This window comes from Phascolarctos cinereus, unplaced genomic scaffold, assembly GCF_003287225.1.
Source record: "Phascolarctos cinereus isolate Bilbo 61053 unplaced genomic scaffold, phaCin_HiC Scaffold_7;HRSCAF=346, whole genome shotgun sequence".
NCBI lineage: Eukaryota > Metazoa > Chordata > Mammalia > Diprotodontia > Phascolarctidae > Phascolarctos > Phascolarctos cinereus.
In genome coordinates, this window is record NW_027556180.1 from 101,192,090 (window position 1) to 101,207,671 (window position 15,582).

General features: G+C 35.9%; 1 protein-coding gene across 1 annotated transcript in view; it reads right to left on the reverse strand.

Annotated features, from left to right (window-relative positions):
* Positions 1-411: 411 nt before the first annotated feature.
* The window catches only part of DIAPH3 (diaphanous related formin 3), a 447,621-nt gene continuing 432,450 nt past the window's right edge, over positions 412-15,582 (reverse strand). Inside the window, exon 28 of the mRNA XM_021006402.2 lies at positions 412-1,662. Coding sequence (XP_020862061.1) covers positions 1,400-1,662 — 263 coding nt within the window. The 3' untranslated portion in view covers positions 412-1,399. The remainder of the gene's footprint in view (positions 1,663-15,582) is intronic.

The window sequence follows — 15,582 nt, forward strand, 5'->3', positions numbered from 1 at the left end:
AATGTGTAAATGTCTTTTACCTTTTGCTGTTTTATTTGTTTTCAAGAAAATGGGAACTGTAACTAGAGGGCAAAATGTACATTTCAGTAATGCATAAAAGGAGAACAATTTATTCCCACAATGGCTATGGAAAACACTCTGTTCCCCAATGTCTATAAACAGGCCCTGTTTCACAGTTCTAATTAATTAACTTTATTAACTTGGAGCAGAAGAAGGAGGCAACTTAAACAAGGAAATAAAAAGCAGGGGACCTGTCCAAGACTGGTTCCATATAACTGCTTTTTAACTGAAGGCAAAAGACCTTATAGTGTATTTTATAATGCAAAATATATAAACAGCAACAACCTATCTCCAAATTAACTCACAGTGCATCATAAGTTCAAATGAGAAACCACCCAAAGCAACTTTTTTCTTTAGTGCAAGAAGTTTATTTTCTTTGATGAGAAATTAACAGAGCAGCAGTGCCCCTATTTTTATGTAAAACATTTTTAAAAGGAAACCTATTCATTGAAATCTATCTGTAAAAGTTACTGATGGTCATGTAGTTTATAAAACCTGCAATACTGTTAGCTCATGACATAAAAAATAAAAACCCAAAAAACAAAAAAACCCACACAGTTGGGAAATTACAAAATGATAATTTTGTACCTCAGCCATGATTGAAAGCTAAAAAAAGTCTTCCAGAACAGATATAAGATTTCAGCAGCAAAAGTTTGGTATAAGATATATTCATTTTATATAAATGCATCTGCATTGTGTACAAGCTTAAGTAATATATCATATAGTCTTCATACATTATATATTTGCAGTGGGCTTAATATACCTTACTGTTTTGAAGAATCTAATCAGCCTGAATTCAGCAATGATTATAATGTGTCTACTAGTCATTTTATATGTCTACTTAATATTTCTGATGTTACAATGAGAGAATGCAGATCATAACTACAAAAAGAACTTGGACATATATAAATACAAATATACATGCATGTATACAACAAGACTTGAGTTCTGAGATTTGTGATTCATTGAACTAGCCATAGACAACAAACCAAATATAATTATTTAGACCTGCAGGCATATCATATATTTTCTTTAAAAAAACATTGCTGAGTAGAGTAGTCACCCACCTGTTCACTAGAATATTATATATAATTCAATCTCTCTTTCCAACTATAGTAGAACAGATTGTCAACCAAAAGGCATTAAGCCAATTATAGTTTTGCACAAGGTCTCAAACATACAGCAAAAGCATTGCAAGTATGAATTTTAGATAAAATTGTGATATACTTTCAAATGCATAACTATATGCCAGTTATACAAAAGTAAGGCATTTAAAAAAGTGTTGCAGCCAAGCACAGTATGGCATTATAGTGTGCTTATTCATTTTTATCAACTGAATTCATAAAGCTCGAAGTCTTGCCAGCAGGGCCTCCACTTCAGGAAGTGATTCAGTTTTAGAAACAGAGCCAAGAAGCTCCATTTCCTTTTCTTTGGTGCCTTCTATGTTACAGGTCTCCTTCTTCCCAATATCCTTGATCCTCACTGTGGATGAATGAGTGTCTTGATTATAATTAAGTTCCTTGGCAACAGGAGTCCTGCTTGAGTTGCAATTGAGTTTGCGGCGGGAATGGGATACTTCCACCAGTTGCTTCTTCTGGTTCTCTATAAATAAAGAGGAAAGGAACATAAAACTTATAATTTAGGAAAGAATTACTAAGGACTGTGCAAATGTTCAAAAATAGTCTCAAAGCTATTCTTCTCATTGAACAGGTCCCACACAGAGACAAAGGTCAAAGACAAGACAGAAGATATTTACATGATAAAAGGTCTTTTTTTCCCCCAAGTCTTTTTAATTTCAACTAAATTAGTATACATATATATATATATACATACATATACATATATGTATATATATACACACACACATATACATATATGTATATATATATACACACACACATATACATGTGTATATATATATATATGAAAACCAATTCATTAGAATTGTTTTTTCCTTTAATATTTGTTTTAGTAATAGTTTAAAAAAAACCAATGCTGTTTCGTACACAGAAAATGAATTGTCACAGAGGTCAAAAATTTAACTGAAGTCATTTGGATTCCTTTGACAGATAAAGATATATAGGTATAGTGTTAAAATCTGAAAGCACAAGCAACAATTTTTTGTCACTATTTAATTGTAAAAGAGAATCTATTTTCTTTTCTATTTGGTAAATTACTAGTAAGCAAGAGTGATCTTGACACATCACATCATCATTAGGAATCTGTTATAGTATCTAATGATGAAACAGCTATAGCTGAATGACTTTTCCTAAGAGTATTAGACAGATTACATCCCCTCAAAATTAAGTGACTTAAATCTTATAGTCTTATGAGTGATTCTTCTCACAGATCTGAAACTTAAAAAAGAGGCATACTCAATATTCATGTAACCTTGAGCAGGGTTTGAAAATGGCTTCAACAAACTTGACATGACATTTAAAGTTTTTTGGTTATTCGGTGAAAGATGTTCCATTATCCCAATAATAATGACTTTGGAGCACAGGCAGTCACTCATGACAGTGTGTTTTATGTGAGTGCTGAAAATTCCAACCGAAAACAGCTTGTACATTAAAAGGTGGCTGCTGAAGATATTTACTGCACTGTCATTTCCTGACCAGGGGCGCCTAGTGATGGATGAGTATTTCACACACTTTCTTGGACAATCTCAACAAATTTCAGAAGTATGATCACCTTTTAGCTGTTGGAAGAAAATAAATACCCCTTTCCTATCTTCTTCTATATCAGGTGGACAATTGTTACTCAAAAATCAAAATCTAATAGTGCAGTGATTTTCACTTAAGGAAGTTATGCTCTATCAGTTTATACTGCACAAACTACGCTTGTAAAACAACAATACGGAAATGGTTTTCATGACCTTTCCCATAGCTAAGTTGTTCAGGTTTTCAGGTCCAAATAAAATATATGCACAACTTAACACGAAAGACTTAGTAGCTCAAACTTTATGGTATAGGGGGAAAAGTACAGGATTAGGAGTCAGAAGACCTAGGTTAATCTAGCTTTGCTACTTACTATAACTGTGACCTTGGGCAAAATAACTTAACCTCTCTAGGCCAGAATTTTCTCAAATGTAAAATAAAAGTATTAGAAGAGCTGATCTTTCAGGTCACTTCCAATTTCAAAATCCTATGATCCTATAATTAACTCTTGACTGTTCAGTCACCTTGATGCTATTTTCTGAGTGCTGATCAAATTTGTATTGGTAACACCATCACAGATGTGCAGGAAGGACAGGCACTGGACCTGCTATTTCTTTGCTATAGAAAACTCCATGATGAGGAAACTCACTCTAACAATGTAGATTTGCACCTTCTCTGCAACTGATAGTCTTAATGAGGTGCCTTGAGCATTCACAGATTACTTAGAGGGTGTGCCCAGGACATTTAATGCATCAGAGGTGAACCCAGATCTTCCTGGCTTTGAAGATGCCTCTCTATCCACTATACCTCTGGAAAAAGTTTAACAAGCTAGTTCTACTATTCAGAATCTCTGGTAAAATGTTTGATGGGGAAGATGAGATTAAAGGTACTGGCTAAAATAATGTCTGGATTATTTGTAATGATCAGATATCTTAATTATCATCCCTATTTATCATTGTTAGCAAGGAAAATTAAGAGTTGCCTGTACATAAAGAAATAAGAAGTTAATAACCTCTATTAAAATGTGATGACAACCATTACACATGCTTTAATTTAATCTCTTATAAAATCAAGCTGCATGGATTCACAGATTGAATGCTCATTTTGACCAGGGTTCTTATGAGAATGCTATTTTTATAATTAGCAAAATCTTACGTTTTTAACAGGAAAACCACACAACTCATAAGATTAGATATGCCAGTAGAATCCTTAAGTATGTTGGTTTCTTGAGGAGGTCAATTCCCTATGGGAATGGGTGTGAAGGGGATAGAGTTGGTTTTTTCCCCTCCAGTTGAGTTGACAAATCACAAAAAACAGTGGGCAAATAACAAAAACAATTACGTGTCAATATATTAAACTGAGTGCAAAAACATGTCCATGCATTCTTATTCCTTTATAGAATGTGAAAAGAGATACCTGACGAATCAGAAAGGGAGACAGACATTGGCTGTGAAATATGTGAAAAACCAGTTTCATGTAGTTTGACCTCTGGCAGAAGAGAAGAGAGCTGACCAAGGCTCTAAGAAAAAACAAGCATTTCAGAATTAAGTTCTCAGGAATTCACACCTAGTAGAGAAACACTATATCTAAGGGAGAGCAATATGAGAACACTATAAAGAGAGAAAGAATATTAAGGAACAAGGTGCCACAGCAGACAGAGTGTTGGACCTGGAGTCAGGAAAACCTGAGTAGAAATCTAGCCTTAGATACTTACTAGCTGTGTGGCCCTGGAAAAGTCCCTTAGCCTCTCTTAGCCTGTTTCCTCATCTTTAAAATGGGGCTCTAATAACAAATACCTCTCAGAGTTATTGTGAAGATAAAATGAGATGATTTTTGTAAATCTTAAAGTGATGTGTGAATTCCAGTTATTATGGTTGTTATTATTATATTGAGCCCTGAGGTACTGGAGAGTAAGTTGCATTGTCCACCTGCTCTCATTGCATGTACCTCATTACAAGTGTGTGCTGAGTTAGTAACTACTCTTCCCAAGGATGCACATTTGAGGGACAGTGTGCCTCAGGTTTACAGAGAGGAATGTTGTCTAGCTATTCTTATTATTCTAGCTTAGTTAATGCCTTTGCTTTGAGTTAATTGTGTCTATTGGCTAGCTATGGTGGCTAATGAGTTGCAAATCTATAATACAGAGTATCTTTGAACATAGAATAGTCATCCTCTTCCTCCTCCCCTCCCCAACCTATGTGTGAGGATTAGGAGTATTTCACAGGATGGGGTGCTACAGGATTAATTTTGTTATCATCTGATTTGAATGAGAAGTCTTAAAGGGCCTCATACTTTTAGACTAAAAAAATGACAATATTTCAAGGTTTATATGTGTAAGGATTAGCTTAAGAATAATTTTTTGAGAAAACAAAGTTAGTCAGAACTGAGAACAATAGAAGACCAAATGCCAAATGTATATTAGAATGAATAAAGGCTATAGAAGCATGGTCCTTCCCTGTCCCTGCTCCCAAAGGCTCAAACATCAACTAGAACCCTTCTTACGGCAGGTACTACCTTTCCTAAAATGGCTTATTTAGATGCCTTGACTGCTATGATTTTCTGCTAACAGCATCAGTAAGGAGTGAAGTACCATTTTTATTAACTCTAAAGGCTTATATTAATACTAAAGGTTTAGATAGCACCTTTATTTAGAAGCATTTACTACTCTTTAAATCACTGCCACCATTATTTTACAGATAGAAAAGTGAAAGCAAAAAAGGCTAAGTGACTTGCCTAGAGTGTCATAGAGTAAATCGGTGGTATAACACAGACACTATCTCTGAAGGGTATCTTAAAGGGAGTTTATAAATAATTTCACACAGAAATGTCCTAAATAATGCAACATTGTTGAATTTAAGTAATACTTTATATTTGTAGTTCAAAATTATTTATTGAAACATCTAATTTTCCTTATATCCATATAAAGAAGATATAATAATAGCTATAGAAACATAAATAAGAGGAGTAATTTGTCCAAGGTCACAAAACACATCAAGAGTCATCCCTTGACTTGTAATCTGGCATTCTAAACCACTAGCACAGTAGTTTTCAAAGGGTAATGTTGAATCTTCTGGTGTTCTGGGTTTTTTTTATACTTCAGGAATACTGGCCCTGTAACAGTACCTGCCTGAAACTAATACAAACTAATATGGCTATAATGATTACTTTGAATGATTTCCTACAATGAAATACTGGAATTACCTGAACCTGAGGTTCTCTGGACATATTTTGTAAACATCTGCATCTTGCGATGTAGCTTCCCTATATAGAATTTAACTTTATTATACCTAATTTATGAATAAGCATTGTATTCTGAGGAGCCAAGCATTTTAAAAAATAACATTTCAAAAGTTCTCAGAGGATAATATTCCAAATGAAGTTTCTTCTTAATTACATACAAGAAAAGGTTGGAAAGAGAGTGACCTTATTAAGTACTTCTTAAGTACTTTTCAAAATAGAATGAATTGAATAGCAAACATTTACTGAACACTTGTGCTACAAATATCACTGCACGTGAAACTAAAATGGAAAGAGAAGAAATTAATCCTAATCTTAAGTAGTTTACAGTTTAGAGCAGTGATCTCTCTAAAGAGGGGGCTGTGGCTTGACCCCAGGGGTTATGTGATCAACCAATTAGAAGGTAGGAAGTTATGTTGAAACCCATTCCCATAGCCAATTGTGAGCTTGCCTCTACCATAGATCCCCTTAATATCTTCAACGTTTTTCCACTCTATGCCCTATTGCAGGTCTCTCCTATGGCTCTTGGTGTGGACCCATCTAATCCAACTCAGGCGCTAGAGTAGCTTTGAAAACAAAATTTCTCCCCTCCCCCTGAGTATCCCTACATCCAGTCCCCCAAACACTACAGCAGAAGATTCTGTACCCTAGAGCAGTGACTGATAAGCAAGATCTCACTGCCTCTTATTTTTCATTTTCTGGTGAGAGTGGAATATACAAAATGAGCAGGCCTAGATGGGTTGTGATTATATTATCTTTTCCCCTAAACAGCTCTGTCTTAAGAACTTCCTTTTTGTCAAGGGGACCAGCTTTCAATGTCACAGGTTCTCAACTTTCTAGTTATAGTTTACTCTTCACTCAAATGAAACTGCTCTCTTCAAAGTTACAAATGACCTCTTCATTGCCAAATCTGATGGCCTTTTCTAAGTTCATATCATTCTTGACCTCTCTGTAGCATTTTATCCTGCTGCTCACCCTCTGCTCCTGTACACTCTCTCATCTTTGAGTTGTTTTGATATTTCTCTCTCTTGTTTCTTTTCCTCCCTTCTTGCTTCTCAGTTTCCTTTAGTGAATCATCATGCATGTCATGGCCCATAATAGTGGGTGTACCTAAAGGCTTTGTCCAGGGCCCTCGTCTCTTCTCTCTGTATACCTTCTCACTTGGTCACTTCTCCAGCTCCATGAGATTAATTTTCGTCTTGGTGTTGATGACTCTTAGATCTATATATCCAGTGCTATTTATTCTAAGCTTCAGTCTCACATCATCAACTGCATATTGGACATTATGAACTTGATGTCCTATATGCACCTTAAATTCATCATGTTAAAAACAGAATTCATTACCTTTTCCCCCAAACCCACCCTTCTTCTAAATTTTCCTATCCTATTGAGGACTCCACTACTCTTCCAGTCATCTAGTTTGGCAAACCTGGTGCCATCTTTGATTTCTCCTCTCATTCAACACATCTAACCAGTTTTATTCTCATTTCTATCTCCACAATATCTCCAGCATTCATTTCCTTTTCTCTGCTCACATTGCCAGTACTCTAGTTCAGGTTGTCTACCTTCTTACTTGGCCTCCCTCCCTCAAGTTCTTGTCATTTCACACATATACATATATGTACATGTGTGTATATATATACACACACATGTACACATATGCACATATATACATACATGTATACACATGCAAACATATATTCACATAGATAGCAGGGATTTTCCTTAAGCACATGTCACTCAGTAAACTCCAGGGGCTCTTATTAACTTTAGAATAAGATATTATTTTACCTCTTTCTGATCTTTAAAATCTTTCATTTTTATAATTTGCATAAACTCAATAACATAATTATTAGTATGGTAGTATATGTAGATAACTTGTAAATATACATGTATTAGAGGCATGTGTTCAATTATTTTTTACTGTGTAAAAAAGTTTGGAGACTCCTAATCTAGTCCAGAAGGCAGGATAAACATATATGTAAAAGAACTGGGAACATTTACAAAGACACAAACACATGCAAAGGAAGTGATTGAATTTCTCTGGACCTCTGTGGCTTCATTTACAAATGACACGATGGGACTGGATGTCCTCCTTCATTCTAGCACTCTTTATTTCTATAATTTCAGCAATATATTACATTACAGGAGATATGAAGGATTGCAAATGAACACAGGTGGGGTTAATGAAATTAAAGATTAAATAAATTTTGAGTGAAAAGTTGATTCACTGAGAGAAAAAGGAGCATATAGGAACTTAGAGAGGCTGATATTAGCAAACTGGAAGCAAGAGACAACAAGCAAATTTTTAGATGGAGTGGGGAATAAGAAGAGGTGAGCTTGCATAATATGCCAGTTGTTTTTATCTTCCCCTTTGCCAGTTATAAACCATGCAAGAGTTTTTGTTTTAGAGGTGCTAATGATAAGAGACCAGTTAGGCTTATAAAATAGTCACTTGTTACACACCATACGGAATGTGGAAAAACCCTAAATGACACTTCTTTTCTCCTTATGGAAAAGGCTTAAAATGCTCTCCTCCAACCAGACTACCTATGGAGAGTGACCCCTGGCGGAATAGGTATATCTAATAGAGATGTGGAGGCTAGCAGCCTGTGTCCACATCAAAGATTTAACAGCTTGGAGAGGCTGCCCCGTCTAGTAAACAGAAAGCCAGGAAGAAAATCAGGAAGACTGAGTTATAGGCAGTGCGTGAGGCACCTACTAGTTGTGTGCCCTTGGGCAAGTCACTTAACTTTTCAGTTTCCCAGGGAACTCTCTACAATTAAAAACTATAGATTAGTTGCCTGTTTGCTTTGTTAGAGGGAACCCTCCACCAGTGAAGTCACAAGTCTGGACCAAGACAAATCAAATCAAAACAAAACAACCCAAAAAACAACTTGACCAAGCTTGAAATAGAGGTGCAATAATATCTGTACATAGAGGACTTAGGCCAAATGCAGAAGAGGCAGGAGGAGGAAGGGGATTCTATTTCCTCCTGACCCTTCTTGAAGTAAGTTAAGCTTAAAATGAGCACACTTCTAAAATGAAGGATAACATTTGATCCTTTCCTGGTCCTTAACTGCTCAGTAGGGGTAAGAGGAGGAGTGTGAGGCTGGGTGAGTGGGGGGATTGAGCACATTCTCCCCATCACCCAATTACCTTACATTTATTTTTACATACTTCTATACTCACACATTATCTCCCCTGTGAGCTCCTTAAGGGTAGGGGCTGTTTATTTTTGTTTCTATAATCCCAGCACATAGAATGGTACCTGCCACACAGCAGGCACTTAATAAATGCTTGTTAATGATTGATACAGAATTACTTTCTAGCTCTCCTAAAGCCTCATCAAAATAAATATTCAAAGGAAATTAAAATATTATTGTTTAAAGCATTCTAAGAATTTGAAGATTTCCCCCATTGTTTTATATACAATTAAACTCATTATCTTTTTTTTCTCTTTCTTTGATTCTAAGAAACCTTGAATGTTATTGTGGTAAAAGTGTGTTTTACCTAGGATTACTCCTATTATAAACATTCATTGGTGTTTTCAGTATAGCCAGTAAGGAACTTGCTGCTATTCTTAATTCCCTTTCCGTAAGGGAATAAAACAGACAACTCTGCCTAAATATATGGAGTTTCTGGGGATCCAAATGAAATAGCATGAGAATAAATGCCATTTTCCTTTAAGATATAAAAACACTTATCATTCTTCATTTTATTCGTTGCACAATTTTTACCACAAGAGTTGACACAGGAGTCCCCTGACAGCTTTCCAGGACTGAACTGAAAACTGGCAAAGTGTTAACGCTGAATAGCAGAATTTCTTAAATGTACAGGATCCGCTTCATTTAAACACAAGAAAAAGTGCCTGAGATTTGGTCCAGAAATACTCCATGATTCTAGGATATCACCTGATCCTTGATGGATAACTGAAGAATAAGGTAACAAAGAAAGCTGGGAGGAAAAAAACAACAAAAACCAGATCACCCCTCTCTGAGATGGGATTTCCATTGTTTCATGAAGGTCTCAAAAGAAACAGGAAAGCTGGGAAGGGAATGGCAAAAAACAAAACAAAATAAAAAAACAATAACCCAAAAAACTCCAACCGCAACAAATGAAACCATGTGAAATTTGGTATTCTAATAATAAACAAACAAAAATATTTCACCTATCAGCTCTTTTGTGTTTATGGCACACACAAAAGCATGGCAGCTCCAACTCTGGGTAAGAGGGTAACTCTGAGACAACCCCGACCACTATAAGAAAAGATCACTTACAATTCAGAAAGGGATGTTATTTCCTTTAAGCTATTATTGATTTCTGTATCATAACATGGCTCTAACGAACACTAGATTCTTGGAAGGGCTACTCTCAGGTGAAATGTAAAATTAAGCTACTGTCTCTTCTGGTCAATACAGAGGCTGCGGTAGCTTTGGCAGGAGAAGGGATATTGAAATCTGGTGTGCTCAATTGGAGTACTTCTGTTCACCTAAAAATTCTGTCTCTAGTTACCTTTTGCCTTTATTAACTACTGCTCTGATCTGCTAAATAGCAGCTTTGTTTCACCCCAGCAATGGCTTAACTTTGGCAGTGGACAAAATGACCTATAAATATAATTTTTAAAGCACAATTGGGTCTGCATAATAGTAAAGTGTGTGACAAATATATGTTTTTAATCTATGCAATAACCCAAGACAACTCTAGCAGCCAGCAGCCCATACCCTTGAGGTTTTCTCTGCTGCTGATTTACTGATGCTATAAATAATCGTCTTTCCTCTGTTTCATTTTTGCTATTTATTTTATCTTATGTATTGAAAATGAATAAAAATGATAAAAAAGAGCAGAGGGGCATTTTGTATATAGCTAAAATAAAAAAGGACCACCCATAAAATTCCTGATAGCCTCTAATTTTGTAAAGAAGCAGAGGAAAACCAAAGGAGACAAAAATATATCTCTAGGCACTGATAAAATAAGTGCGTACTGTACTAGAACATCCTGTAGTTACTCATGATGTCCTTAGCTCAGGTGGATGCGTTCATTATCAGACTTGTTATATATGGGCTATATATCACTATCCTCAGAATAAAATTTCAAAGACAACATCTTCATCTTGTCATTTCTTATGCTAAACTTTCCACATTGATATCAAAGCTGGAAAGAAACCCCACAAGTCCCCTACATAGGATGGCACCAAAATTATCCAACAAAGATGCTTATATTTATTTCTAAATATCAAACAAAAACCTCTCACTTCATGCTGCTACTCCTATCGCTATTGTTCTATTTCTTTTTTTTTGAACTACAAAAATTTTTGAGTTATCACTTTACATTTGCTATGCCTCACTCCTTAACCTCCTGCAATTTGCCTACAACTACACTACTCTATTGAAATTGTCTTTTCCTCCGTCATCAATAACTTTCTAAACGACAAAGATCCTGACCCTTCCTGAGTCTTCATTCTTTTTGTAGGGGAATGATGGCTTGATTTGATGAGAAAAACTATATTCAAAACCTAGTTTTGCTACTTATTACACATGTAATCATGGGAAAGTTACTCAGTCACTTTAGGCCTGTTCTTTTAGGGTCCAATGATGCTAACTCCCTTCGTGGCAGTCGGAAGTGCTATCCTAATTTGACTTCCATGATCCTACATTATCCTGGTTCTCCTACCTTTATAACTTTTTCTTTCTCCTTTGATATCATTTGAAGAATGCATAGGACTGACCATGCTATTTCCCCGATTAAAAATCACCAAAGTTGCCCTATTGCCTCTCGGACAAATTAGCTTTCCCTTTTCAAATTCATCTTCCTTCCACATATATGCCACATTACTCCTCTCCTCAAGAATCTCATGTACCTCCCTACTGACTCTTGGATAAAATGCAGATTCCTTAGCTTGGCATTTAAAGTCCTTCACAGTGTAGCACCAGTCTATTTTTATAGGCTTATTTTTGACCATTCCCTTTCACACAATTGCTATTCTAGTAAAACTGGCTTAATCCACTTTTCCCCAAACTCAGCATTCTGACTGCCCAGGTGGTCTCCCATTTCTGAAATGATTACCCACTTCACTTCCTCCTAATAGTATCCCTAGCTTCTTTCATAGCACAGCTTTGATGTTTTAATGTCTCCGAAGTTAGTAATTACCTCTTAATTAACAAATCTGATAGACTTTTCTTAATCTGCAAAATTCTTGACTTCTTTAAAGCATTTGACATTATTAACCACCTTCTTTTCCTGGATACTCTCTCATTTCTGGGTTTTCATGTCACTGTTCTTTCTTGGTTCTTCCTGCTACCTCTACTTGGATGTGTCTTATTCCCTAATTGTGGGTGTAGCTCAAGACTCTGAACTGGGTCCCCTTTTCTCTATATATCACCTTATTCACCTCATTAGATATCATGGATTTAATTATCAACTCTATATAGGTGACTTACAAATCTATATATCTGGTTTTAGTCTCTCTCATGACCACCAGTCTGACATAACCAATTTCCTATTGATCATTCCCATCTAGATATTCTCTAGGCATCTCATATTCAACTCATCCAACAATGAATTCATTTTTCCCCCCAAAACCTAATCCTCTTCCTAACTTCCATGCTTCTGTCAAGGGCACCATCATCATTCCAGCCATATAGGCTTGCAACTTTGGTGACATCTTCAACTTTTTGCTCTCATTCAATATATCCAATCAGTTGCCAAAGCTTTTCAATATTATCTTTAAAACACCTCTAGCATCCAAACTGTCCTCTATAATCATAAACCACCCCATTATTCCCCCAAACACTTAATAAATTTCAGTGGTTCCCTATTATTTCTAGGATCAGATATAATTTTTTTTCTTGTTAGGAATTTAAAGCTCTTTATAACTGAATTCCATCCTACGTTGCTAGTCATATTGTATAATGTATAAATAATGTATACATTACTTCCTTCTGTGTATCCTATGGTTCAGGAAATCAGTAAAATTAATTTTAACATTATATCATTTGACCACTCCCATTCTAGCCAAGGCATGTACCTGGGCAGGGACCCTTATTTTTTTCTTTAACCCTAAACAAAGCCATCCGTAGGTACTCTCCCAGGGATAGGTCCCTTCATCCTTGCTATTCCCCCCCTCAAAATCAGGTCTACCTGGCCTATAAAGGAGAAACTAAGCCAGAAAGATCTGGAGTAAGGTAGTTTTCCTTGCCTACATTGCTGGAGGTTATTGAATCTCTTGACCTTGTTATTCAGCTGACAACCCCTACCCCTCACATTGAAGGAATTTTGAGCTAGTAGTATACCTCCTCATTAAATATCCACCAATCAGGGTTGCTCCTGGAGCCTTACTCTACCTCTCCCCCTTACCATTTATCTCTTTTGCGTATGCTTCTAGATGAACATGCTGTCTACTCAGTTAGAATGTAAGCTCCATGAGGAAAGAGATTGTTTTCTCAATGCTGAGCACAGTGCATGGGACATCGTAGGCTCTTAATCAATGATTGTTGATTGATTGGTGCGGCCTTTCTTAATTGGACTAGTTTTTAGTGCACTCTCCTCCTGTTAATTATTTGGATTTGGTTATCTGTGATCAAGTTCTATCACCCAATAGAATGTAGGTTTCCAGGGGGAAAAGACTTTTTTGTTTGTTTTGACATCCCTTACTATAGTGCCTTGCACACAATAGGTGCCTGATAAATTCTTGTGGATTTGAATTGAGCTTGGCATTTAAAGCCCTCCATAGTCTGGCTTTCTTCCACTTTTCTAAATGTGGGTATATCAGTACTTGACTATCAGCTCTTCTTTCTCAAAATTCTTTCCTCCTAAAATGGCATCTACTTTTTATCTTTACCTAGTATATACATTTATTTAAATAACTATTTGCTAAGTTGTTACTGTTTCCAGAGCACTGTGCTAGGGAAGATAAAAAGATAACGAAGCTAAATCTGCTGCTCTCTCTAGACCTCTCTCTCTTTCTGAACTCAACTCTATCTTTAGCTGCCTGCTAGACACTTTTACCTGGTTGTCCTGCCACTACCTTAAACTCAACATATCTAAAACATATCTCCTACCCCACTTCCCCCAAATACAAACAAAAAACAAGTAACCTCCCTAGACTATTGCATTTTTGCTAATGGTACCATTTTTCTCCCAGGTGTGAAGCTTTAAAGTCATAGGAACTGTCAAATAGTGTCAGGACCTAGGAGTGTTTTCTAAATGCCAACAAACGCAAGGGATAAGCTGTGGAAGCGCATGTTTGTTTTTCTTGATGTCAACATTAACAGTATTCTTGAGTGAATGTCTTATCTCCTCACCTAGAAGGTAAACTGTTTCAAAACAAGAACCATTTGCTCCTTTTACCTTCTACAAAGTCTAATTGCCTTGCATTGAATGAGTAATAAATTTTTTTTTAAAAATAGAAATTTCACAGCTCTCCTTGTCTTAATTTGTAACAGTGGACTAAAAATGTCTTTTGACTTTCAAATATCTTGCTCCAATTAATATTTATTTCCTTTTGTTTAATCCTCTCTGCATACATATGACATCGGCAAACATTTTCCTTATAAGAATCCTTCATTTATTTGTAGACTATTGTCATCGTTTATATTTCTCTTTCCCTGATTACATATAGCAACCTTTCCTCCTTTGTAATTATCTTTCTTGTTCTTTCAGGAACAATTGTACCATTAGAAAAGCACTTCCTACTATTTGAGGTACAACTATTTCAGTCAGAAATTTCACTGGCAAAATGTTTTCTGCCAAAAATTGTATAACCACAGGATCTCAGAGATAATGATGAAGATAGCTACAGAAGCATCCAGAAGTTAGAGCTGGCTTAGATCAAAAGAATAAAAATATCTCAATGATGAAAATTTAATTTGGCTTATCACAATGCATACAAGTGATACCTCAATTACTGAATCTGTGAGAAATGAAAAATGCTGTATAATGAAGAAATGCTGTATAATTTTGTGTAATTTAAAAAAAAAATTCATAGGGTACTCACAGGAGTGTTGGCTCACATTTATGGTCCAACAGCAACGTTTTCCCCTAAGCTGTCTGGTTTACAAAGCTCTTGCTTTTGCTTTGTAAACTGCTCCCTGTGACCACTTCTTGCTTGTCCTGACATAGTCAAATGTCTTTACATAACTGGAGAGGTCCTGAGAACAAACTAAAAAGCTGTAAGAGCTTGTCTTTTTGTTACTTTCAAGTAATCCTTTCTGTGCCCCCTTCCTCACTGTCTTGGCTCCAGTTCCAACTTGTCCCCTTCCCTACTCCCACCTACCAACTCATTCACCCCATTCTGCTCTTTATCTTTATTCTCTCCTTTATAAAAGCAAGAAGGATTTGATACCAAATCCTGAGTGGCCCAAATATTCCTACCAGGTGAAAATAGTTAATTCACATTTATACAACTTTAGTTAGTATTTAATGATGGTTTTGTATTGTAATCTCCCAGTTTCCAACATTCTGGAATGAACTTATGCCTGCTTCATTTCTTTTTACAAATTGTAGACTTTTTTGCCAAGTGAACTATTGGACTCTATCCCTTGTCAAAGGAAGTATTACTAATTGAGAAATATGTGCATTTGATATTAACATAGAACAATAAATTGACTAAGGATGATCCCCAATTCTC